General features: G+C 35.4%; 4 protein-coding genes across 8 annotated transcripts; 2 read left to right on the forward strand and 2 right to left on the reverse strand.

Moving 5' to 3' along the window:
* Positions 1–739: 739 nt before the first annotated feature.
* Positions 740–9,851, forward strand: EMB976 (Tetratricopeptide repeat (TPR)-like superfamily protein). Of its 5 annotated transcripts, none has more exons than XM_007029503.3 (11): positions 740–1,398; positions 1,895–3,299; positions 3,462–3,773; positions 4,394–4,498; positions 4,585–4,672; positions 4,756–4,877; positions 5,812–5,876; positions 6,836–7,495; positions 7,762–7,968; positions 8,965–9,076; positions 9,423–9,851. In XM_007029503.3, exons 1-8 carry the CDS (start codon positions 862–864, stop codon positions 7,391–7,393), a joined length of 3,192 nt encoding a protein of 1,063 aa, XP_007029565.3. In that variant the 5' UTR covers positions 740–861; the 3' UTR covers positions 7,394–7,495; positions 7,762–7,968; positions 8,965–9,076; positions 9,423–9,851. The 5 variants fall into 5 exon arrangements, with proteins under 5 accessions (XP_007029565.3, XP_088663096.1, XP_007029567.3 ...); XM_088806970.1 differs by having other exon boundaries at positions 7,797–7,968; XM_007029505.3 differs by having other exon boundaries at positions 7,797–7,968; positions 8,965–9,008.
* A 747-nt stretch (positions 9,852–10,598) lies between these two features.
* On the forward strand, positions 10,599–12,906 carry LOC18599507 (NADH-ubiquinone oxidoreductase-like protein). The gene is made up of 3 exons (XM_007029511.3): positions 10,599–10,788; positions 12,124–12,208; positions 12,541–12,906. The coding sequence occupies exons 1-3, from the start codon at positions 10,672–10,674 to the stop codon at positions 12,648–12,650; spliced, it is 312 nt and encodes a 103-aa protein (XP_007029573.1). The 5' UTR covers positions 10,599–10,671; the 3' UTR covers positions 12,651–12,906.
* Positions 12,907–13,130: 224 nt separating this feature from the next.
* On the reverse strand, positions 13,131–18,846 carry LOC18599508 (uncharacterized). Its single transcript, XM_007029512.3, has 8 exons — positions 18,278–18,846; positions 17,856–17,951; positions 16,956–17,066; positions 16,555–16,864; positions 16,058–16,148; positions 14,992–15,325; positions 14,421–14,569; positions 13,131–13,954 (listed from the first exon to the last, which is right to left on the reverse strand). Exons 1-8 carry the CDS (start codon positions 18,623–18,625, stop codon positions 13,441–13,443), a joined length of 1,953 nt encoding a protein of 650 aa, XP_007029574.3. The 5' UTR covers positions 18,626–18,846; the 3' UTR covers positions 13,131–13,440.
* A 942-nt stretch (positions 18,847–19,788) lies between these two features.
* LOC18599509 (4-coumarate--CoA ligase 2) lies at positions 19,789–25,756 on the reverse strand. The gene is made up of 6 exons (XM_007029513.3): positions 24,498–25,756; positions 20,971–21,169; positions 20,731–20,876; positions 20,584–20,651; positions 20,369–20,471; positions 19,789–20,256 (listed from the first exon to the last, which is right to left on the reverse strand). The coding sequence occupies exons 1-6, from the start codon at positions 25,581–25,583 to the stop codon at positions 20,131–20,133; spliced, it is 1,728 nt and encodes a 575-aa protein (XP_007029575.3). The 5' UTR covers positions 25,584–25,756; the 3' UTR covers positions 19,789–20,130.
* Positions 25,757–26,209: the final 453 nt, after the last annotated feature.

The raw sequence follows: 26,209 nt of genomic DNA on the forward strand, positions 1-26,209 counted from the left end.
ATCAATATCGATATATATGTCAAGACTTTCAAAATGCGAAAAATTATACAAAGATCCAAGTCAATTGAGCACAAATGATAAAAATGTCATAATAAATGTTCAAATTTCAAATTAAATTTTAGTAATTATTTATTCATAATCTAGTTTTCTAAAGTAATTGATACGACATAATAAAATATTACATATAATGTATAAATAAATTTTAATTATATAAGATGACAACCAATTAATGAGCCAAATACTCATGTACTATTCAGATGAAATAGTTTATTTAAGAAAAATACTATTATTTATAGTGTTTTTTAAATCAAGCATGTATGTCGAAATATCTACTTTGACATATTACAAAATATGTGAGATATTTATCCCGAATATTTAATATATCTATGATCTAAAAATATTTTGATATATTGCAAATATTTTGTTTTGATTATATGTTAAGTTTACTTAGGTTGGGTTTAAATTAGTTGCTTTGAGCTCAAATTTGGTCTAAATCTATTATTTTATTAAAAATATTTTTTGAAAAAATTGAATAAAAAATATTTCTTGAAATTTAATTATATGGATATAAAATTTTTAATTAATTCTGTATTATAACTAAAATGAACCCAAACTTACGTCCCCAAAAATTTGGGTCGATAATACCCGGCCCATGGAATTTTCTTGGGTAAGCCCAAAGACGTTTTAAGTTTCTATTTTATCTGCTTCTGACCCTATTTTCAGTTCCCCGTGGCAGCAAACCAGCCTTTGAACCGTCACTCCGGACAGAATCACTTAATTGACTGAACTGCATATTTTCCCTGGAATCAAACAGAAAACAGCATCGCCTCCATTTTCCCTGAAACCAAACTCACTTAACAAATGGACTCCCTCAAGTCTACCTTCCTCTCCAGCACAACCCATCTCTACCCTTCATTTCCCCTCTCAAAACTGCCCACAACGAACCCCAAAATCCCCATACATTCCTCAATCCACCCGGACCCGTTTACCCTCAGCGACGGCAACCCAACACAACCGAAACCCAAATCCAGAAACCCAAAAAAACCCCTCTCCGACGACAACGCGCGTCGAATTATAAACAAAAGGGCCCAATATTTGAGCGTGTTGAGGCGTAACCAAGGGCCACGCGCCATGACTCCGAAATGGATAAAGAGAACCCCTGAGCAGATGGTAAAGTATTTGGAAGATGAGAGGAATGGGGAGTTGTATGGGAAGCATGTCGTGGCGGCGATAAAGGCGGTGAGAGGGATGGGAGAGAGCAGAGAAGGAGAAGTTGATGTGAGGAGGGTGATGGGGAGTTTTGTTGGGAAGTTGAGCTTTAGGGAAATGTGTGTGGTTTTGAAAGAACAGAAGAATTGGAGGCAGGTTAGGGATTTCTTTGCTTGGATGAAGTTGCAGGTTAGTGTTTTGGTAGTTATAGGCTTCCTTGTTAGTATTAGTATATTTTCTTAAGTTTTACCGAAATCATATCTAAATAAAATTAACAATGGAAATGCTAAAACAAAAATCCAACTGGTCTGGATAAGAGACATTAAATCTTTGTACTTGAAGTTTGTATCATTAATTCACGATTTCATTATTAATTGTTTCCTATACAAATAAAATATTGTTCGGATTTGGACCATTTAGTACATTTAGTGAACAAACTAACACACTTTCATATATAATTGTTTCCTATACAAGTAAAATATTGTGTTTTCCTATTAGAAAAGGTTAAACATTTTATTTTTAGTAATTCAAAATGAGTTTAGTGCTTATATTTGCCTCAAAACATAGTATTTTCTTTTTGCTTCTGAAAGTATCATGGCTTTCTTAAAGAGCTGAACAGATTATGTTGTTGTCTTCCAAAATGTGGAGATTAATACATTGTAATTATAGACTTGTGCTTGAACAGTTATGCTATCGCCCGAGTGCTATTGTTTATACAATTGTGTTACGTGCTTATGGGCAAGTTGGGAAAATCAAACTGGCTGAACAGACCTTCCTGGAGATGCTTGAAGCGGGGTGTGAACCTGATGAAGTTGCTTGTGGTACCATGTTGTGTACATATGCTAGATGGGGGCGTCACAAGGCTATGTTGTCCTTTTATTCTGCCGCTCAAGAAAGGGAAATTACACTCTCAACTGCTGTTTACAATTTTATGCTGTCTTCTTTGCAAAAGAAATCACTCCATGAAAAGGTCAAAGATTTATGGAGGCAAATGGTAGATAAAGGGGTGGCACCTAATAGGTTCACTTATACTGTAGTAATCAACTCACTTGTTAAAGGGGGGATTTTTGAAGAGGCTGTCAAGACTTTTGATGAGATGAAGAAACATGACTTTGTCCCTGAGGAAGCAACTTATAGCCTGCTTATTAGTTCACACACTAAAGATGGTAACTGGCAGGATGCACTAAGATTATATGAAGACATGAGATCCAGGGGAATAGTTCCAAGCAATTACACATGTGCATCACTTTTAACTTTGTATTATAAGAATGAAGATTATTCAAAAGCTCTATCTCTTTTTACAGAGATGGAAAGAAATAAAATTGGAGCTGATGAAGTTATATATGGCTTGCTTATTAGAATATATGGAAAACTTGGGCTTTATGAGGATGCCCTGAGAACATTTGAAGAGATTGAGCGGCTTGGCCTACTTAGTGATGAGAAAACATATTTAGCAATGGCACAAGTCCATCTTAATTCAGGAAATGCTGAGAAAGCTCTAGCTGTTATTCAAATAATGAAGTCTAGAAACATTTGGTTCTCAAGATTTGCTTATATTGTTTCATTGCAATGTTATGTCATGAGTGAAGATCTGGATTCTGCTGAAGCTACATTTCTGGCTCTAGCTAAGACTGGACTTCCAGATACTGGTTCTTGCAATGACATGCTCAGATTGTATATAAGACTCAACTTGACTGAAAGGGCCAAGAATTTTATTGTCCAGATAAGGAAAGATCAAGTAGTTTTTGATGAGGAGCTTTATCGGGCAGTTGTAAGAATATATTGCAAGGAGGGAATGCTAGAAGAAATTGAGCAATTGACTAAAGAGATGGGCACTAATGATTCATACAAAGATAACAAGTTTATTCAAACATTTTTTAGAGCTATGTGTGGAGAATACATGGGAAATCAGAAAGTTAAAGTCAATGTGGGCTCCAACCAACTTGATACCACAGCTCTTGGATGCTTACTTAGGCTCTATTTGGAATGTAAGGATTTCGGTAAGATGGAGGAAATATTGAAGTTGTTGCTTGAGACTGCCAATAGCATGTCTGTATTGACTCAACTTGCAAGCAACTTAATGAAAGAAGGTAAATTTTTGGTCATTCTTGTAATAAATATTTTGTTATTAAATTATGGGGACATCTTTTAAAATTTTTTTAAATTGTGTCTATCTGTGCATCCAATATGGTTGAAGCAACAATATAAGGTGTTGTGTTTCAGTTGAGTGATGATATGATCTTCTTAAATAGGTGATATATCCAAAGCAAAAGCTCTTAATGATCAAGTGGTCAAGCTAAGTTGCAGTGGGGATGATGCAACAATGGCGTCTATGATTGGTCTATATGGGAAGGAACAGAAGCTAAAAGAGGCCCGAGATGTCTTCACTGCAGTTGCAGATTCTTCCACTTGCGGGAAATTGATATATAACTCAATGATTGATGCATATGTTAAATGTGGTAAACCTGAGACGGCATATTCACTGTTCAAGGAAGCAAACAAGAAAGGGCATGATCTCGGTGCTGTTGCCATAAGCAAAGTTGTATACTCTTTGACTAATTTTGGTATGAGTTTATGAAACTCCATGAGACCTGCAAGACATGTCTAATGTTTCTTAGGGATCATCAGGTCATAGCATATAGCTTTATATGAGGATCTTCTAAATAATTCACAAATAACTATCCACCATTAAGAATTAGATCTCGTAGCATGGAATCAGTTTGGGTTCAAAATTCATTGCTCATAATGTCTACAAAATTTTAGTGGATTCATATTTAAAAAGCCAGCTATTACTGATAATGCATGATATCAGGTGGTACATGACTTAGATCATATTGAAAAAGCCAGCTATTACTGATAATGCATGATTTCGGATGGTACATCCTTTTTTGAGAAACTTCAATGATTTATCATAGGAGCTAGACTATATGAGTGTCTTTGAAATTTACCATATAAAGTTAAAGGGTGTAACAATGGTTGGGTTTTTTACTTAGAAAAATCCTTTTTGTCTTTTATCCTTTACTCCCAATCGGTTTCAAGAAATTGTAATCTCGTGATACTTTGATGGTGTGCTCATCAAAAATGTAAATGTTAAAGTTGATTATGTTGTTTCTTGGTTTAATATGCTGTTGTCTATGATATACTGAATCATTGTCAATGAGTAACTAGATTAATCTTTCTCCAGGAAAACATCAGGAGGCAGAAGAGTTGATACGTGTCAGTTTTCAGGATAATTTGGGACTTGATACTGTGGCATACAATACATTTATCAAGGCAATGCTAGAAGCAGGTTGCTTAAAACATTCTTGGTTCACTGCATATCCATTTGTGACACTGGTCAAAGATAGCAATAACTAGTTTGTCAGAGCTTTGCAGGTAAATTACGCTTTGCAACCAGCATTTATGAGCGTATGCTTTCCATGGGAGTTGCTCCATCAATTCAGACATATAACACATTGATTAGGTAAGAGGTTGACCAATGAGAAAAAATTTGTCAATGATTCGCTTTTGATGTGACAGTTGCAGCCTGGTCATTTGCTGGTGCAGTGTCTATGGACGAGGTCGTAAGCTGGACAAGGCGGTTGAGACGTTCAACATGGCTCGCAACTTGGGCATAGCTTTGGATGAGAAGGCATATATGAATCTTATTTGCTATTATGGGAAGGCTGGTACTGGTTTATTTCTTATTTGTGAAGACAAATGACAATATCAATTAGCAATATCATACCAATGGCTTTGACTTAATACTCTTTTTCTGAACTTTTAATTTCTAAGAGCATAAACCCTGAAAATTTCAAAAGGTCACAGTGTCATACTTACTGTGAGGATCTATTCAAATGATAAAAAACTGTTGCTTGAAAGAATCAAATAGTAGTTGTGTGAATTTCTCCGGACTTCTTCTTCTTATCTTTCCTTTCTCCCCAAACTTAATTCCTATCTCTTTCTTCCACTGCCTCTGCCCTTTTCCTTCAGTCCTTCTTGCTGCCAGTCTCCAGTCTTTTAACTTCCACCCTCATTCCTCCCAGAGAGGGCCAATATTGTTGCTTATGATAGTTTTATCCAGTTTTTCCTATATGTTGGTAGAATTGTCTTAGATATGTTTTGCTTGATACGTAGGAGCAATATTTGTATGTATGTTTTGTGTTGAAGTAGTAGTCAGATGCAGTGGTGAAGGGGTTAGAGTTCACTGTCATGAACACCTAAAAGCTTTTCTAATGTTCACAAAGTATCTAATTTCATAGCAGACATGCTCATTGCAGACTTTTCAAAAGGCACACATTGCACTTGAAATACATTTATTTCTTTGCTTCTTGCTGATTTACTGCAGTTTTTTATGACATAAAGAAAGTCAATAGGATCATCATCATTTCCAACATATCTGTATACTTTTTAGCAGTTAGTAGAAATATAAATACTTAGAAATCAGGTGCTGAAAATTACTGGCTGTGAAGACTGTAGTGCAAGTGCTAGCCAAATTCATCCCAAATGGCATTTATGATGATTTATGCTTGATTGCTGGCTTATTCTGGTGGATAGTTGGGTCAGCAGTTAGATTTTCACGACTGAGATGTTTCACAGCTTAACTAGTTTAATTTTTAACAGGTAAGAGGGATGAAGCTTCCTCATTGTTCAGTAAAATGCAAGAAGAAGGGATAATCCCAGGAATGGTATGCTTTACTCCCAGTTAAGAAAATAGAAAAGACACCTAGTACAATTTGGTTGCTAATAATGATTGAGGATGATTGTTTTCGATAGCCTTGCTTATGCATTCCTTCCTTTTGCTCTATGGAGACCTGATTGAAGCAAGGGGTGCCACATGAAAATTGTGCAACTATGTCGTTACTGTACTTGTATGTATGCTTTGGTCTTTTGTTGTTAGACGTGATCATTTTAGAAATTGTAGGAACAGCGTCTTTTAACTCAGCATTACATTAGGTAATCCATGTTTATATTCACTTTTCTTGTCAGATTCTCCTGTTGGTTATGATCATATTACAGAAAGATTGATTTTCGCCTGAGATGCTGGTAGTGGCTGTGTGAATTGATATTTGCACATGATGCTAGCCTCTTCTGTCTACTTTCTGACTGTCACATTTGTGCACATTGTTTTGAGGAACTTTAAGCATAAATTTTATATGTTTGATATTGATGTCATGCAGATTTTTGGGAAGTCAGCCTACCTAGGATCTATGTTGGGTTAGGGTTGGCCAATTGGGGATTTTGGGGTTATGGTTATGGTAGTAATTGGAGGAAGGACTTAGGAATCAATAAGGCTCTGTTTGGTTGATGTTTTTGCTTTTTAGTATCGGCCTTATGTTGTGTATTCACTTTTTATTTTTTGCTTTTTGCTTTCTATTCATTTTTTGCAGAAAAAGCAAAAAGCAAATAGTAAAAGTATCAACCAAGCAGAGCCTAAGGGTTTGATTAATTTAGATTTGATCTCAAAACAGGGTAAATTTGAGGGCTTTGGCTGGTTAGAACTTGTATGGAAATAGGACTTTAGAAGGCTGGATATTATGGGCATAGTGTATGAATCTGTTAATTCTTAATTTTAAATAAAAGATTACTACTTGAAGTATTGATCTACTCATTCAGTGCAAACTATTGCCTTTTCTGGGGAATGCAGGCAAGCTACAATATTATGATGAATGTATCTGCCAGTGCTGGACTATGTGATGAAGTTGAGAAACTTTTTGAAGCCATGCAGAGAGATGGTTGCTCGCCTGACTCCTTCACCTATCTTTCCCTTGTTCAGGCTTATACTGAGTGTTTGAAATATGCAGAAGCAGAGCAAACTATAAAATCTATGCAAAAAAGGGGCATCCCCCCAACCTGTGCTCATTTTAATCACTTACTGTATGCTTTTGCAAAAGTAGGGATGACGAGGGAAGCAGAGAGGGTTTATGGGGAGCTAGTAACAGCTGGTCTAAGTCCTGACCTGGCATGTTATCGCACCATGCTGAGAGGTTACATTGACTATGGATTAGTGGAAGAAGGCATAGACTTTTTTGAGCAGATCAGGGATACTGCAGAGCCAGATAGGTTTATCATGAGTGCGGCTGTGCATATTTACAAGTATGTGGGAAAGGAAACTGAAGCTAAAAGTATCCTGGATTCCATGAATAATTTAGGGATCCCATTTTTGGGAAACCTCAAAGTTGGATCCAAGATGAAAGTCCCTTGATCTTTAAGAGTATCATTTTAGCACGACGCATTGGATTCTGATATTCATTTCTCGTTGACACCTAGCTTGATTCTTCTTTAGAAGAAGGCCATTAATTACCAGGTTATATTGCCCTTCTCTGTCTTTTCCTTTTCCTGCATTGGACTTTTTTTTTTTTTTTTTTGCACTTATGCTTCTCCCTAGAAATTGGTTCCTTATGCTTATTTCATGTTGGCAAATAGATTTATTTGACTTTACGAAATCATGATTTTTTATGTTAATTGCCCAAAATTCCTTCTGGTAGTTGCATTCTGCATATTTGCCTGTGCATGGTTATGAATGTTTAAATCCATATGATTGTGTGTGATTTTTATCATTTATCTCAGCAGGAGGGTAATCGAATTTAAAACTGAATTCTTGGCAGTGTGTGATATTTGTCACTGTGCTGACTTAAAGGAATGAATTCTGTCCTGGACATTGTTGCTCAATATCGAGTAAGGAAGTGATATGTGGCTTTGACAAAGTGAGCTAAAAGAATGACTTGGTTGAAGTCGAGATTGCTGCTCAATCATCCCCTCGTCACAAAGCAATCATCGGTATGGACATTGTAGTCTCTGGTTGGTCTAATTTAGTAAACATGTCAAGTTGTTCAGTGGCAAACAATGCATTAGTCAAAATCACTATTTTAATACAATCTGTCTATTCATTTGTTTTAGCTTGCCAATAGACATGGGATATTGTCTAAGCATCTTTTTCTTCTTGAAAACTCTATTGATATCATGTAAATAAAATTTCTTTATCATTAATTGTCAGTTAAAAAAAGAGATCAGTTTCACATAAACTTAAACCTGTCATCTGAAAAATGAACAAAGAAAAATGAACTTTCTTTTTAGTGCCAACAACATCTGGATTAGCTGCAGTAGGGTGTGACTGAAAATTGAAACCCAAAGTTAGAAGTCTAGAAAAGTTGATGGGTGTATAGACTGAACCCCACTTTCCAACCAAACATAAGTTCTTTAATGCAGGATCTCACTAGATATATGCAGTCAGGGGATCTCAAGATAAATGGACAATTTTGGCTTAGATTAGTCTGAGCCATTTGTCGCTCAGTGTAGTTGTAAACATGAGTGAACCTTAGAGAATTTCGAAGCAGGTGGGTTATCTCTACGGCTGAAATCCTCAACTAGACTTTTGGAGTGTTGGTTGGATCTTTCCACCAATTACTTTAACATTATGAATAGAATTAAGGGTGGATATTCTTTTAGAGTGCTAGAAGCCACAGAATGAGCACCCATTCTTGCACACATACACACATCAACAGTTAATTGTCTATTTCGATATCTAGGCTGGTGGTTTTTGTCAGCCCTAAAATGTGATTATTTGAATGTTTCTATTGCTGAGAATATTACTTCATCCTGTTATAAAATGAAGATTTTCTGAATTGTTCATTTGGTCTTATATGCATGTTTGATATTGGACATCACTCTAATTTAATTATCACTTAATTTTTTGTACAAATACCTCAAATTCAGCTCCCAACAGACATATAGGATATAGCAGTTATATCACTTTGGGGTTTCATTTTATTGTAGGCAATTGCAGGTCTCCTTTTACAACTATAGTGGAACAGCATCAGGTTAGCTTCAATAAACAATGTTAATCTGCTCCTTCAAGTTGTCAAGTGTTGTACTTCTTGAACATATGGTGAGGGTGTTATTATATTATGTTTTAAATAAAACAAAATCAAGTTTTTCATGTGCTTGAATGTTTATTTCTTTGAACTCTCAAATTAAATAAAACAATCTCCTTTCAAATTTTTTGTCCCTCTCTCTCTACCCCTTTTCTTCAACAAAAGACAAAGGATCAGGTGGGGGAGTTGGGATTGCCACATCTTTGTTTTTTGTTGCTTTTCAATTGGTTGGTTATCATGAATTTTTCTTATCTGCGGGTTGGTTATCATGAATCTTTGTTTTCTGTTGTTTGTTTACCTCATTTGTTATCCCCTTTCCTGTTATGTTAATGATTGTGCCTTTTGTCCTTCATCTTTCAGGTTTAGGTAGCTGAGTTTATTGATCTATGCTATTTGAGGGTCTTGCTGCTGAATCAAAACACTCAAAAGAAAGCTAAGTGTCTTGCTTCAGTTCATTCTAAGGTCTGATGAAGAAAGATTCTTTGTTGCCTCCTCCACAAACCTCTAGAGGTGAATCAGAGCTGGCAGCCGCCCCTGCTCAATAGAGGGAAGTTCTGGTTGCTGATTTAATAAAGTGAGGGGGAAGGGGTTAAAGTAATAAAGGAAGGGTAATGTATCAAAAAACTAGTTTTGTAAAATGGAACATCATTGTCAATTTGTAAGCTCATATTTGCTCAATAGAAGTTCAAAATGTCTTTCCTTTCGGGGGTTTATCTTTGATTTTGTTATGGCATATACATGTTACTTCATGTGTTGCCTGCTTAATTTAATAAAATTATTTGAGTTTTATCTCTTGCTGAAGAAAGGGATGGTGCTAATGATGCATGAAATTATTGGTAGTACTAGCCGGATTGATACTCTTGCTGACTTATTGCTTTAACTAGTCAAAGAACAAAGGTATTATCTGTTCTAAAAGTAGGTTGAGACAAGTTGACCCACTGTTTCCTTTCCTTGTATTTTGTCAAAACATTTGTTCTTTGGTGCTTCCTATCTTAAGCTGAAGCAGAGAACAAAATGCAGGGAAATTGTTTGAAGTAGGGGAGGATTGTAACTTGAAATTCATTTATCTGCGACTTGCGCATGATAGTATCTGGATTTATGTAAAAAGGTAATTCTTGACAAGTTCTATGCCATCTCAAGAAGTGGAGTCCAAGCTTTTGCTATTGTCTGGTTTGAGGAGCATGTTTAGTAAATAATAGGCTAATGATTCAACAGATACTCCAAAACAGTCCAAATATTTGGGGATGGACATGGTGAATGCGCATCTACTTGACAAGATGCAGAGCAAGTTGGCAGGGTGGATAGGATACATGGCATAACACCACACCACACAACACAACAAAGATGGATCTGAGGAAATCTTATCATTACATCATATGCATTTGCTTATGAAATCATGATATTAATTGCAAAAACGCGTGCAATTGAACTTGGGCTTTGTTTCCGTTTACTGTTTTTTTTAAGTTGGGCCCAACATCAATCCACAGAGACTGAGCCTAACAATCTTTGTCTTAGGCCCTCTATCCCATTTTTGCCCTCTTTCGAATCTCCACCGTCGCGATCTTTTACCGAGAAAAAACCAGAAACTCTAAAGAACTCAAAAAGACAAATGGCGTATTCGTTTCTTCTGAAAACCATAATCAGATCATCAAATTTGGGATCTACGACTCGTAATTTCAGCCTCGTTAGCAGTCAAATCAGCAACCATACTGCCAAATGGATGCAGGTATTTAATTCCAAATTTTTTGCTGAAACTTGTGGAAAATTTAGGTTAATTTTAGGAATTTTATAGGTTTTATTTGAAAGTTCTATAAACAAATAAAATTAGAATAATTACTATTGATATTTTTTATTCTGGCATTTCATATTTTTTCTAGAATTTAACGAATTCAGTTATCAGGGTATTTACTAACTTATGTGTTTGATTTCTTCGATTATTTACTCTTTTTTTTTTTTTGTGGGGGAGGGTGCTAACAAACTTATATTTAATCATCCAAAAGGAGAAAAATGGATTATTTTACCAATTTTTTAAATTTACTATAATGTTGAATTACAGTCTTTGGAATAGAGGGTTACTAATGGATTGTCTTCGCATTTGCTCTGCAATTGCCTTATATTTTGATTTGCTAAAGTCCTTTTTATACATCAAAGCCCTTTTGATTTTTGCCTTAATAGTTACTTGAATAAATTCAAGTTGATGACCTGTGTTGGTTCTCTAGTATTTTACATCCTGTTTGTCGTTCTCAATTTTTGAAGACATGCCGGCAGATTATAGTGATGTATAGGTTGTGTAAAACAATCGAAGCAACACGAAATGGCTTAAGCACTGATTACATGTTTATGAACAAAATAGAATGTTCTGAGGGGGTTTTGTGGAATTACATATTAGATATTTGTTCCCAGTGAGATGCTGGTGAAAGATCTAGTAATTTGATTTTGGAGAAGGCCTTCAAGCTTTGCATAGCCTTGATGTGTTGAATATTGGGGACCTTTGTTTTTTTTTTTTTTTCTTCCCATTAGGATAATGATTTTGGTTGTTCCCTGAAGATTTTGATGAGGCAGTGATGCTCATGATTTTCTTCCAAAGTTTCTTTAGTATTGTTTGGTCGATATAGATATTTCCATACAAATAACCTGTGTTTGGGTTTCATGTTTTCGATATTGTTCCAGTATTTTAAGTTTTGAATAGGTGCATTGCAAAGACAGTTTTTCTGCATTCACGGTTTGATGGCTATATCACTTTATTTACACTGCTTGTTTCTTTAACCATACGCATTACTACCTTGTTACATAGACATGGGCTTGGTTTAGACATGGGTGTTTTTCTCAATATGGGTGCCATATATTTTTGGCAATTTTTCATTAATTTGTCATACCTATAAAAGTTCAAAGTGTCAAACAAACATTGTGTATTTTAGGGTAAAGTCAAGTCTATGTAACATAGTACATGTCAATTAAAGGATTGGCCTTTGCCTCCCAAAATACAATAGGGCAATGAAGTGAAGAAAATGAAATAGAGTGGATGGTTTTGAAAGTTCACCTCTTCTTTTCAAATATGCAGGATACGAGCAAGAAATCTCCAATGGAGTTGATCAATGAAGTTCCTCCTATCAAGGTTGAAGGCAGGATTGTAGCTTGTGAAGGAGGTTGGTTTCTGATTGTTATTTTCCTTAACACATTGTGAACAAGCTGATTAGTAGGTGAATTACGTACTGGCACAATAAGCAACTTAAAACTAAATTTGATAAAAACAAGTAAATGGCTAAGATGTATAATACTAAATGATAGCCTTGAATAAAAGTAAAATCATGTATTTTGATATCCATGAAAGTTAGATTTTTCAAAATATCGTTTGCCAAGTAGTAGAAGTAAAACCGACTAAAGCCTAAGTAAAAGGTTATAGTCTACATAGGTTGCATGTACGTTTTCTGATGCTAACAAGAAGAAGTTTTGCTGGTCTCTCTTCTCCTGGTTGCAGACAGTAATCCTGCTTTAGGACACCCAATTGAATTCATATGCCTTGACTTGAAGGAGCCAGCTGTGTGCAAGTATTGTGGCCTGCGCTATGTTCAGGAGCATCATCACTAGAAGTGTAATGACGTTTTTATCAGGCTCTTGGGGTAATTGTTATCGTGCATTGCCCATGGCACTTTTTTTCAGTCAATGTATTGATAAAACTCTGCGTTTTTATTTTCACATAATAAGTATTTAAAGAGTTCCCATTTATGAACGTATTTCCAAGACCCATATGGTCTAGTTTTCGATTTACGTAACCGGCTGGTTACTATTTCATATGTCCCAACTTTGGTTATTGTCTTCTATAAAGTTCAATTCTTCCTGCGAATCAATATTCTTTTGAGATTGAACGATTAGATACGAATGGCATCTCAAATTTTCATGAGGAAACCACGTTATAAGCTCCCACCGTAATGTTACATTTGCCTCGTAAAGTTAGCAGCTTATGAATCTCTACCTAGCTGAATATGGTTTGACAGAGAAATTTTCATGTGAAGTGGAGGGTTCTTCCCCAATCTAAGAATGTGAATCATTTACTCAACACTTGTATACGATAATCACGGCACTTATGCACCGTCCGAAGGTTGTTTTACGTTAGAATCCGGTTATGGCAGAGGACAACCATGGGATTTGTGGAAACAAATTGAACAAAAACACCTATAAATAACTTCACCTCGCAATGGATGTGCAGAGACCATCCCTACTCTCCCAATCCCAACCCCAACCCCATTTCATGGGGGAAATAATGACAACATTACGCCCTAAGCTCAAAAAATTGGGCCTTATAGATCAAGCTAAAACTAACAGTCACGGCCAATTTTTGCCAACTGATTAAAATTCTGCATGCAATAAATAATATTAATCAAACGCGATCTCCATCTGCAGCAGCCAGTTTTCTTCTCTGTTGATGTTCTGCGACCTTATAATCTACCACTTCACGAAAGAGGCTTGGATCCAGCACACAGTTCTCACTCCCATATACAGCTGCTTGAACACTAGCCATCAGTTTGGCTATTTCCCTTCCAGAAAATCCTACAGTTTTAGCTGCAGCTTCTCTTAAGATATCATCTGTCAGTCCCTTGATCTCAATCATCTGAGTTTGCTTTTTCAAAAGATTTTGAAGCACTCCAGATTTTCTCGAGCCAGCCTGAGCTATGTACTTATCCAGATAGAGCTTTAGCAGTTTGAAGCGTTCCTCTTCCCCAGGCAAAGGGAATTCCAGTACTTCATCAATACGGTCAGCCACAGCTGAATCAAGATCACCGGGACGGTTTGTAGCAAGAGCAAGGACAATGTCCTTGGACTGGTCACCGGTGCGGAAAAGAAGAGCATTAAGTGCACTCCGTTGAGCTTCACTCATGTAGGTTTTGTTCCGTCTGCAAAGTTAGGCCAAAATCAGTATTCAAAGCTAACCTTCCAAATGAATCAATGAAGTTAGTAATGTTTCCACCCTCGGACAGTTACTTTTGTGTGCAATTATTGTTGAGAAAAAAGAAATAGAACAAATCATGAAGACTCTTTCATGAATAAGAAAAAAGAAATAGAACAAATCATTTGAAGGAGCAATTTTCCTTGATTAGACAAGAGATTTATTTTTTACCCTACAAAAAGATATTGAGATGTTTATGCAAAATTAAGCTCCTTGAGATTACATGATCAATGGTGAAACTACCAATCAACAAGTTTGTGATACCTAACCAACAAGAGGAAAGCTAAGAGATACTGGATGATCTTGAAATAAATAATACAGGGAAATATCGTGCCCAAAGGGAAAATCATTAACTTCTTCAAACTAAATGGTGTTTGCCTTAAAAAAAAAAAAACCTACATGGTGTCACTTACTCGCACAAAAATGCATCTGCTTCATCAATAAAAAGCAACAAGCCCTTCTTAGACTTCTTTGCCCAGTCAAATAACTGGTGTATCTTTGTAACTGCCTGTGGTCCCAGTGGAGCAACATCTCCACCCGTCATCAATGCATAATCTAATCCCTGAAAATTGAAAAAATATCAGAAAATGAAAACAAATGAACAAAAAAGCAACCGTTTTCGAACATTTATCATAAACTATTTCAATGTTGTACACAAACATATAAAATCTACAGCAGTCAAATATTGTTCCAGAGAAAGAAAAAAAAAACTTCTCCTATTTAATTTCCTTACTTAATTCACTGTACTTTATATAAATTAAGTTTATAACAGATTGACATGTTTCCAAACTTGCAAAAGTATCCATACACTTGAATGTATACCCAAAATCTAACAGTCTGCTGAGCTGAATCAAGGTGCTCAAAGAATCAAATATGAATTTTTTTAAAGAAACATTCCTTCAAAACAAAGAAATCAACTTTTGCAAAATAGAAGATACATAAGTAAAGCAATAAATGGCATTACGAAGGTGTAAGAGCTCATACAGATTTACGAGCCAATTCTCTTGCGGCCATTGTTTTCCCTGTCCCTGGAGGCCCATAAAAAAGCATGTTCCTAAATGGTGCTTGGTGGGCTTTTGTATTGGCAGTTGCACCAGCTAGCTGCTGAATTCGTTTTTGAAGAGTAGGGTGTAAAACCACATCACCAAACCCAATTCCATTTTTTGAAGAAGATAGTTTATCGCCACTGCGTGATAGAGAGCTCATAGCACGTGAAAAGATGCCAGACCAAGGGTACTTCCCTCTGGAAGATTCTCTAATAAGTGATGGCTGTCCCAGAATTCTATCCACATAGCCCCAAATCACCCTTGCACCTTCTCTGCATCAGAGGGGTGGCAATTGTGTAATCAATTACCCTCACATTGTGATCAATAATATAAAGTGATATTAAAGTGGCAAATTCTGATAAAAGAATAATGATGCAGGGGTATTGAATTTAACTTCATCAAAAGTTTGAATATAGGTCCTTGGTTTCACTAAGTCTACATCTCTTTACCAGAAAATAAAAGGAGAATGGAAAATAATTCTCAAGGAATCTTTATATTAAAAATATTCCCCACATAGTTATCTATAAACTCTTTGGGCAAAAGAATTCTCAAGGAGCTTTACCCCTAAACTCCTTGTAGAGATTTTGTGTGAGATTTCTTGAAAATATCCACAGCCTAAGAGAGAACTCCATAGAGAGGTTACAATACTTGAGAACTTGGTTTCAGTAGCATGAAATTTTTTGAGAGACTTTCAGTTAGACCACAAAAAGCTAATTCCAAAGGTAAAGCAACAGAACATTATCCCACCGCCAGTTACTTTTGTTACAATGCCATGTAAAAAACCAAAAGAAAGTTTTTATGGGTATTGAGCAAAGCAAATAAAAACCACCTTAATTCAGAAACAAGAAATATTCAAGAAGAATAAGCAAATCTACATTGACACAAGAATATTTCAGGCATTTAATCATTTCATTAGCTTCTTTAAGACAACTCACCAACACCTCAAACATATACATGGCAAAAAGACACGGATATGCAATCTTCAAGCAAAATCTATCATTTACCTGGTGGTGTAAATGCCAGCAGCAAGAGCTGTCAACCCTCCAACAGCCACAACCAGCTTGTTTTGATCTGTCAAAATGGCTCGCAAACCACCTAAAAAAGAGAGATGTTGTCACATTAAGCCACACCTTATTAAGCAGTAAATGATAAACAAATGGCACTTAAACAACATATCAAAGTCATCATTGAGCTCGAATTCTCTTTCTGGCCATCAGAATAAAACATTAAAAATATACCACTGTATTTAGTACAGAAACAAAACCATAGAAGCAACAGAATTAATCAGTGCCATAATTTTCATCTACCAGGTAAGATTATATAGAAACTAGAGCAGACAGAAAAATAGCATCTACCTCCCTTCCCTCTGTAACCAATGTACAATATTTTTGAAGTTACAGCTACATTTGAAGAAAATTTTAAAAATGAGAATATGTCATTTTCAGAATCTAGCTGTTTAAAGCTTCCTACACTACTTGAGTGCATAATATTGAATCAATACCTCCAATATGGTCAAAAGTAGTATTTATTGCAGCAACCCACTTCTCTCTTTCTGCATTTGCACGATCTATGAGGATGCGCCTATTAACTTCTTCAGCAAGCTTTGCTTCATGGGCTCTCCCTTCTGCTTCTGCCATAGCTCTCACTCTGATTGTTTCACGTTCGATCTCAGCTTTCTCCCTCTCTGTTTGTCGCCGCTGTGCTTGAATCTGTTCTTCTGTAGCTCGCCGAGCCTGCTCCTGTCTAATTGCTGATTCTTCTTGCTGTTTTACAAGCTCTTGATTCCTTGCTCTTTGGTATTCATTTTCTGCCTACAATAACATAAAATATTTACGTTCTTTCCCATATATGTTTATATAAGGTAACAACTTGGTGAATGCTGAACCACCAATAAATACATGCCTGCATCCTCTTCCTTGCCAATTCATCCTCATAACGAGCCATCTGTGACTTTGTTTGGGCTTGATGCTGAGTTAGCTTCTTCTGTTCATCATATATTACTCTTTGTCTCTCCTGCCAGCAGCAAGGTAGATATTCAAAAACAATAATAATAAGAAAAATTATATAACCATAACAGACAGTTCCAGAGACAACAAAACATTTGGAAGAAAGTTTAGAAAAGAAAAAGGTAAAGTACACAAAATGCAGAATGTTGTGTGCTAATTCTAGAGCCTGGTATAGCTTACTATTGGAATGACCAAAGCCTATACCCCCCAAAATCTATTTAATTTAATAAATTACATTGCTATCTGTAAATAAATAGGGAAAATATAAGGCTACAAATTTCAAAAGGACATGTTCCTGCAGAGACACGTTTACATAGCATGATAGGAGCTTCACATGAAAAAGCCTTAAATTCATTTGAATAACCAAAATTTCACCAAGGATATATGGAGAAGCTCAGAGAAGCTCAAGTAGAAAATCAAGTTCAGGCCTAGCAATATTGACTTAATCACAAATAACAACACAATGTACTACCAAAAAGCTCCACAGCCCAATGAAACTACGGGAATTAAAAACTAGTTGTATCTTACCGGAACCTAAAACTCCTACTAACTAGAGGCATTTCATACGCAATAAGTCAAAGGTGAATAAAAATAGGAAGAGTTGCCTGGTTGGAACTCAAATTTAAAAGGATACAACAAAACTAAGAAAATCACCCCGAAAAAATCCAATCAAGCAGATTAACCTTGATGTTATTCAGGAACAACACTTGCAAATTCAAAATTAACCTTTAAACGACCAACCATTAATTAATTAACCAAGGTACTAACATCAGGAGAATTTCAGAAGGGATCTCACAGTTTCAGCTTGGGCTTGCATTGCCTTAAATTCTGCAGCTTTTTCAGCCAACTCAGCCTGCCTTGTCTCTTCTTGCTTCTTCATAAGTTCAAAAGACTACACCAGCAACAAGCCATTAGCATCAAATTCTCTAGCACTTTAACAAAACGAATAACTAAAATTGCAGAAGATATATAATTACATAAATCAATGCTCCTCATAAACTCGGAAAAAGAAATTCCACAACAATCGACTCAGCAACTAAACATTAAAAAAGCAAAACATTTGCATAAACTTTTGATAAATCCCAAAATCCCTTCAAAACCCTTCTAAAAACTAAAAAACGAAATAAACCCACTTTCAAAAACGCCACAAAAAACCCAAACCAAACCTCTAGAAAAACCATTTAGAAAAAAAGGAAATTTGCTAGCTAAATCTGAAACCTTTTTGGCATTAGGGGAGCTGCTGATTTCCCTCAAGGCCTTAGCCCCTCTCTCCAAAGCCTCAGGATCAAACCCAGCAGACGACGTCCTTGGATTATCATTCCTAACCCTAACACTCCCAGAAGCCTCCTTATCAGCCGTAGACGCCGGTGAAACAGACGGCTGTGACTGCAATTGCCCAGAAGAAGACTGAGGAGAACCTGAAGAAGGAGAAGGAGAAGAAAATAAAGGGAAATTAAAGGGTCCATCGGCAAAAGCAATGTTGTTATTGGTTTGGGATAAAAGAGAAGAAGAAGCAGAGGCTGCTGCCAAAGCTGAGATTAGCCCCATTGCATATGTTTTTGCCATTTCTATTTTGAACAAAAAAAAATTGTTAGATTGGTTTTTTTAAGGGTTTTTTTTCTTCGAACAAGAAAGATTTTGTTTATTTATTGGCTTGAAGAGCAAGAAATTTGAGATAAGTTCTCTCTTTCCATTAAAAAAATAAAACAAAAGAAAAGTTTTGTGGAAAGTGAGAACGAGAGAGGCCAAAACAGAAAAGAAGAGAAGGTTCAGGGTTTTGGTAGGGTTTGTGCTTAGACTGAAATGGCGGTTTTTGACGGCTGGGTTTTACTTTCTTTCTATAAGTTGAACCGGATTCCGGTTGAACCCGGTATAGAACACTCCCAATCTGTAATTCGAGTTCTTTAGGCAAATAAATTCATTTTATTGCCATCAACGGTAACTAATGCCAAATGATCTTATTAATAAGTTGTTAATATGTTTAGATTTTTTTTCAAATAGTAAATGATATGTAGTTAAATGAATTTGAATTATTGTATAATCGTGTCACAATCATTCAATTTCGTATAACTAAAGAATTTTTTTTAAGTATAATTTTCGGTGATGCATCTAATTCGAAAATAATTCATCATTCTTTTTAATTAATTGTGTTAACAAAATCATCAGTATTAACATAATGTACCCAAATTAGTTTACTTAAAATTGTCTATATTCATAAATTAATTGATGAATAGTATTGAAATGGGTTAATATTTTAAAAGAATAAAACAAAAAAGAAAGCTACTTATTTCATATGATACCAAAATTTTGACCTTAATTGGACAATTGACATAAACGATCATGGAAGTTCTTCCCTAAACAGATTAGGTTAAAGTTGAAGATCCTTACATGATTATTTTACTTATATGTTTTTTTTCCTAATTATGATACTTTGTAATAAAGATTTTTTTTTTAATTTCTATAGGGTAATTTGACATTTCAATATTCCACTTAATTATAAGTGAACGGACACCATACTCAAATGGTTGAATGCATATCTCTTTTCTTAAAAAAATAACAATTTTATTTAATATTAAATAGTGTTTTATAATTTTATTTAAATTTTAATATAATTTAAATATCTTACAAATTAATGGAATTTGAGATATGGTATCTCAAAAAAACAAGCATCTATCCATTTACAACTCTAATCACAAAATGTAAAATTTATAAAACTAATAAGGAAGTAATTCAAAGAATAATTTTTTTTCTCTTCTTTTTTCCATACAAAAGAGAAGATTACAATTGGAACTCCCAACTTAAAATGTCTGTCCAAACCTTCCAGTCTTACACAGGCGACGAGAACCGACTTGATTCCCTCTTATTACAAGAATACAACGAAACAAATTACATTACCAGCATGGACCAATTTGAGACACAGAAAAGGAACAACGTAATACAACATAGGACTAATGGCATGGTTGGTGATTTGTTTTTTGCTTGCAACAACTCCTTTTTGAGACATTAAGCCCACCTAGAAAATCACCATGGTTGCCTGACGAAAGCCAAATGAAAAATTACTGGAAGAATTTTCAAGGCAGGGTAGTAGTGGCGGCAGCCAGCTTGGCTCTCAGATCTTTTCTCAGTATCTTTCCTGACGGAGACTTGGGAATTGCATGAACGAAGTGCACCTTATGCAATTTCTTGTAGAAAACCACCTGTTTTGGCACATGATAACAAAGGGGTTTCATTACTTACAACCATGAAAGAGGGAAATGTTTCCTTTCTTTTTTTTTTTTTTCTCTTTGTAAGGAATTAGTGAAACATTACTTGTTTAGCTATGAATTCTTTGACGGCTTCTTCAGTAAGTTCAAACCCATTTGATCGAACCACAAATGCAACAGGAACTTCACCAGCAACTTCATCTTTTTGCCTGTTTGAGTTGCATAAAAACCATCCAAAATTATATCCATATTTAGCAATTAAGAGAAACTATATATATCAGCTGTGAATGAAAGGGAATTAAGCAAGTGGAAAGCACGTACGGAACTACAGCTGCATCTGCAATTGATGGATGGCTTACAAGGAGGGACTCAAGCTCAGCTGGTGGCACCTAAACAACAGGCAAAAGAAATTAATGTTGCTGCTACCAAAAGTTGAACGATAAAGAAATTAGTTCGGGAGAAACATACTTGGAAGCCTTTGAATTTGATGATTTCCTTTACTCTATCAACAATGAAAATCTCATCACCATCATCCACATAACCTATGTCACCTGTATGAAGCCAACCCTCGACATCTATGGTAGTTGCTGTGGCCGAGGTATCATTCAAATAACCTACAATTTGTGCGTGAAAATGTTAAGACGACCAGGATTTTCAGAGACCAATTTTATGTATAGATCAATCAGTTTTGATGATATATTTCTCAACCTTTCATGATTTGGGATCCACGAATGCAAATCTCGCCAGGTTGATTGTAGCCAAGGGAGCAGCCGGTTTCAGGGTCAATGACCTTAAGCTCAGCATTCCTAACCACTGTGCCGCATGAGCCTGACTTGGTTGGGAATGGCTGCTTTGCAAATCCTAGGCACATGGATAGAACTGGTCCAGCCTCTGTCATTCCATACCCCTATGTTTGTGAAAAAAGATTTAGTTAATGCATTGTACACAGTACAGTATATAACCTGCACGATATGATACAAAAAACAAAATTACATTTGCTTCCTAGAAACTGGGAGCAAACCCATGAAAATGGCCATAGATGCTTACTTGATATGCAGATCATTGGGCTTATATAAACTTTTGGGTCGAGACCCAATTAAGTCTGTACTACATGAGGGCCGAACAAATGACTTCTGGATTTGATAGATTGTTGGGACTTGGGACCTCAAATCGGCCCACTGAAATCTCCTCCAAGTTGATGGTAGAGACTAGTGAAGTATTGGTGGAGGAGCTTTTTTTAAAAAAAAAAAAAAACTCTTATATATTTCACTATTGGTAAATTTCCATTAAAGATGTTGGATTTTGTTTAGTAGAAGAGGAATTGTATTTGTAAGCAAAAAAACAATATCATTAGAATTTTAAAATCTAAAATCTCTTTTTACTTTAGGGAATTGGATAAGGTCACAACCTAAATCATACTCTGTTTTCATTCTCTCTTATTTTTTCCCTTCTTAACACAATTACTACGCTATTGCTAGCTTTCCAAAATACCATTCATCATCTGATCTAATAAAAAGTCCTTTTCATGAAGGACACAAATGAAATGAATGCACAAGGACTACAGACCTTTTTGTTTTTTTTTTTTTTAATTCACTTTTCCAGGGTACTTTCCTGATGGTAATTTGGATGTTGAAAGAGAGGGGACCGTACCCACTCTTGGCTCCAAACTCAATACTAGAAATCAACATTTCCTTACGTGGTCAGTAAATGCCCTCAGCATTGATTTGCATTCCTCAGTACTCTGAAGGAAAGACCACTCAATGCCATCCAGATATGACAAAAAAGGCCCTTTTAAATGGGACCTTATGTTTGGTTCAGACTGACCATATTGCCATTTATGCCTTTGTTTTTGGGATCTTGCACATGACTTTGGGGCAGTTTCCTCCTTCATTTTTCCAAAACTTTGGGGCAGTTGTGATCTTTTTATTAGGGATGTTGACGGGTACCCTATCCGGTTACATCGAGTTAGGGTACTCTATAAAAAGGTTCGGGTCGAGTTCGGGTAGTGATTTTACTATCCGAATCGAATTTGGGTAGGGTTCGGATACCACCCCTTGGGTACTCATTACTTGAACTCGATTACTATTTATAAATATTTTATTATTATTTTAATAATTAAATTAAAAATTTATAATTTCTATCAACTTTACAAGTAATTTTTTTGTTAAAAACTAACAAATATATGAAAAGTATGGTTACTCTAATTATTAATATGATGACATTAATATATTTAAATTAAAAAATTATTAGATTGTTAATTATGTTTAAATAATTTGAATATTATATCATATTACAAAAAAATATAATTACTATTATATATATACTTTTAATATACAATATTTACTTTCTATTTTGTGTTAACATTACAAAAATTATGACTTATAAAATTATTAATTATAATATATATATACCATTATTTATATAATCTTATAATATATATACTTAAAGAAAGCTCTTGAGATTAGAATAGTTTTGGAATCTAAATGTTTTTTTTTAATTTCATGAAATTAAGAACAAATCCTTATAATTAATTAAATTAAATTATGAAACTATTATTATTAATTAACTTGTAATGTCTTTTAATATATATAGTTTATATATTATGTTAATTTATAAGAAATATAATTATTATTTTATATATTAAAATATTTTTTATATATGCGTGTGTGTATATATATATGTACTTTAAATATAAATATATTTACTTTTTATTTTGTATTAACATTGTAAAAATTATAACTCATAAAATTATTAATTACGGTATATATACTTTTGTTTATATAAACTTATAACATATAAATCTAAAGAGAAGTTATGAGATTAAAAAAGTTACTGGGGTAATTGGGTACCCATGAAGAAGATTTTAATAATTTTTTTATTTAATCGGGTATTTAAACGGGTTAAGGTAATTATAGGATAGTAGGAATGTGTTAGGGTTAGGGTTAGGATAATAATTTTTAAATTATTCGGGTAGTTAATAAAATTAAGGTAGTTAATTTTTTATAGGGTTAGAATTCGAATACTTCGAAATTATAAGGTACACGACCCGTTGACATTCCTACTTTTTATCCTTGGTCCATCCATCATTATCATCATTATTATTATATTGATTATAACCATAGGCCCTTGTAGTTACCCAACTGCCTAAAAGAACTACAATTTCCTAGTTCTAAAAACCCCTTGAGACTATTTGATGATTTGATTCTTTTTATAAGCTAGAACATTACAATGATATAAATAACAATGTTCCTAAGAAGAAAAAAGATAGTGCCAAGAGTATCAACATAAGAAACTTGAAAACATATAGTTCTTTTTTGTATCAAAATAAGAAAGAAAAATACCATCTACTCTTGTAAGTTTAGCCAAAAGGTAAGTGGGCATAAATCTTCTAAGTTAAAGGGTCTACTTTTCATACACATTAATAGAAGGAAAAGGGGCATTGGACCATTAATATAAGAATAAGACATCCTGTTCCTAAGGCTTGTTTAGTTGTTTAATGGTTTAGTTGCGCCGCACTTTCAAGCAAGAGGATTATCAAACAGGGATTGAAATGTTTTCCCCAACTGTAGTTTAATTGAGGGGCACGTAGACATCACTTGGGGGGCTTCCTCCTATCTCCAAAAAAGGGCAATGAATCAATAGAGTCATGCGACTGACATGAGCTCTCACTATTCTCCAATTTTTTGCTTGTCAACTTTAATTTATTTTGAAATACTTTTTACCATTTGTTTTAATTTATTTAGTCTCATCATTAAATAGAATCGAAATTTGATAAACACAAATGACATTACTTGATTCCAATTATGAATTTTATAACTCATTTAACATATCTTATATGTAATTATTAATTTACAAATAAACCGTGGTTTAAATTTGGCATTAATTTAAAGTAGTGTAGAAAGGCATTTATCATTCTAATTTCTTTTCGTTACATTTCCGTTAACTTTTTAGAGGATAGTTTGATTCCTTAAAAAAAACGTACATTTCCTTTGTCAACTCCTTGTCGTTAATATGTAATTCTTTAATTACCAAAATACCCTCCATTTTCTCCTAAAATATCAAAAAACCTCTACTTCCTTAATCCGCCCAATTCGTTAAAAGGAAAATTGTATATGTAAATAATAAATACATAGAATAAAATAAAACAATTTCGTTCTTAATTTGATGAAATTATCACTCTGTTTTTGCATGAACTTCAGTTAGGAAATGCATTCAAGAAAAAAACAACTACTAACCTGACCCAAAACGGCTTGAGGAACCCTTCCCCTGAGAGCCTCTTCAAGCTCTTTCCCGAGCGGGGCTGCCCCTGAAAGCACCACCCTGATCGAGCTTAAATCATACTGAGCCACCATCGGATTCTTAGCCAACGCCAACACCAACGGCGGCACCACCGCTGCCACCGACACCTTATGCTTCTGTATCAGCTCCAACAATGCACTTATCTCAAACTTCTGCATTAACAGAACGGCAGCTCCAGCTCTCAAGGCACACAAGAGCACGCTGTTGAGTGAGTAAATGTGAAACAAAGGCAAAACACACAGGACAACGTCGTCATGTTTCAAGTACAGATTTGGGTTCTCTCCATCTACTTGCTGAGCCACGCTCGTGATCAAGCTTTTGTGAGTTAAAACGACTCCTTTGGGTAACCCTGTTGTTCCTGAAGAGAATGGTAAAGCTACAGGGTCATCAGGGTCAATGGAAACTTGAGGGATCTCGTTTTCATTTGCCTCTGATAACACTGTGAAATGTAAGCAGTTTTCTGGGGGGTCATCGATGGTGATCACCTTGAAATCTTCGCCTAATTTAGGGAAGTTTTCATTGTTGCTGGTGTCTTTAAGCTTGTCAACGTATTGGGATTGGGTGACTATGAGTTTGGCTTGAGCAACTTTGTATTGCTTGAAGATTTCTGTTGATGTGTAAAAAGGGTTGGCCGTGGTGGAAACTGCTCCTATCATGGAAGCTCCCATGAAAGAGAAAACGAATTCAGCACAGTTTTGGAGGAGAATCATGATGACATCTCCCTTTTTGATGCCTAAATTGGATAAACCAGCTGCTGTCTTCTGTGCAATCAAGTGAGTTTCGGAGAAAGAATAGGTTTTGCCGGAAGATCCAGAGATCAAACATGGTTTATCAGGGAAACTCGAGAGGTTTTCGAAGCAGTAAGTATGGAGAGGGAGGTGGTTTGAGATTGGAATGTCAGGCAACTTCGACCTGAAAATGTGATCACCAGTAGTTTCAGAGGAAGGCTTTGTTGCTGGAGGAGACAAAGAAGGAGAAAGCTCTGGCTTTTGGGGTTCAACAGGATCAGCAATGGTTATCATGGTAATAGGCTCTGATGGGTGTGTGTGTGTGTGTCCGTTTTCTTGTTTTATTTTGTTGGGATAGTTTTTTTTTTGCTTTCGAAAGGCTAATAAGCAGGAGAAATTGGAGAGAGGGAGAGGAGCCCGGAGGTGGGTTAGAGGGAAAGAGAGAGGAAAGGTAAGAGTAATAAATATAAGAGAAGAGAAGAGGAGAGGGAGGTAGGTAGAGCATATGGGTGAGACGGAGTGGGTGGGTTTTAGAGGGTGAGGGAAAGTAGAGTAGTAAAGCATGCCCATCTCACATTCAAATGGACACCAGACGCCCACAGCCTTCTTTCTACGTCAAACCTCTCCCTTTACCCCTACCTACCTCCCTAGTCCCGCCCTTTTGGGCTTTTGGGCCTTGTCTTCCTCTCCAAATATCATGCCTTACGTCGGTTATGCTACTGCCACACCTTTCTTTGTTTGATTACTTCCCACTTTGTAGTAGGTTTTCCTTCACGTGGAACATTTGTCTTGGTTTTGGTGGGTTTTACCACTTGTTCCCCTCTTGGTTTTTTTTTTTCTTTTCCATTTTAGACAAAAATACAGGACCACATCCTAGCAATTAGAATCAGTGGAGAGCTCAGGTTAATTAAGTGGAGACG

Source organism: Theobroma cacao, chromosome 5 (genome assembly GCF_053813885.1).
Source record: "Theobroma cacao isolate CCN51 chromosome 5, ASM5381388v1, whole genome shotgun sequence".
Lineage (NCBI taxonomy): Eukaryota > Viridiplantae > Streptophyta > Magnoliopsida > Malvales > Malvaceae > Theobroma > Theobroma cacao.

Coding starts and splice junctions, on each gene's coding strand:
- LOC18599509 (XM_007029513.3), bottom strand. CDS start 25,583: ATGATAACCATTGCTGATCCTGTTGAACCCCAAAAGCCAGAGCTTTCT. Junction 20,877..20,970: donor TGGATCCCAAATCATGAAAG/GTTGAGAAATAT, acceptor CACAAATTGTAG/GTTATTTGAATGATACCTCG. Junction 20,652..20,730: donor TCAAATTCAAAGGCTTCCAA/GTATGTTTCTCC, acceptor CCTGTTGTTTAG/GTGCCACCAGCTGAGCTTGA.
- LOC18599508 (XM_007029512.3), bottom strand. CDS start 18,625: ATGGCAAAAACATATGCAATGGGGCTAATCTCAGCTTTGGCAGCAGCC. Junction 17,067..17,855: donor TGCAAGCCCAAGCTGAAACT/GTGAGATCCCTT, acceptor TGCTGCTGGCAG/GAGAGACAAAGAGTAATATA. Junction 16,149..16,554: donor TACTTTTGACCATATTGGAG/GTATTGATTCAA, acceptor TCTCTTTTTTAG/GTGGTTTGCGAGCCATTTTG.
- LOC18599507 (XM_007029511.3), top strand. CDS start 10,672: ATGGCGTATTCGTTTCTTCTGAAAACCATAATCAGATCATCAAATTTG. Junction 10,789..12,123: donor ATACTGCCAAATGGATGCAG/GTATTTAATTCC, acceptor TCAAATATGCAG/GATACGAGCAAGAAATCTCC. Junction 12,209..12,540: donor GATTGTAGCTTGTGAAGGAG/GTTGGTTTCTGA, acceptor TCCTGGTTGCAG/ACAGTAATCCTGCTTTAGGA.
- EMB976 (XM_007029503.3), top strand. CDS start 862: ATGGACTCCCTCAAGTCTACCTTCCTCTCCAGCACAACCCATCTCTAC. Junction 1,399..1,894: donor TTGCTTGGATGAAGTTGCAG/GTTAGTGTTTTG, acceptor GTGCTTGAACAG/TTATGCTATCGCCCGAGTGC. Junction 4,878..5,811: donor TTGCTATTATGGGAAGGCTG/GTACTGGTTTAT, acceptor AATTTTTAACAG/GTAAGAGGGATGAAGCTTCC.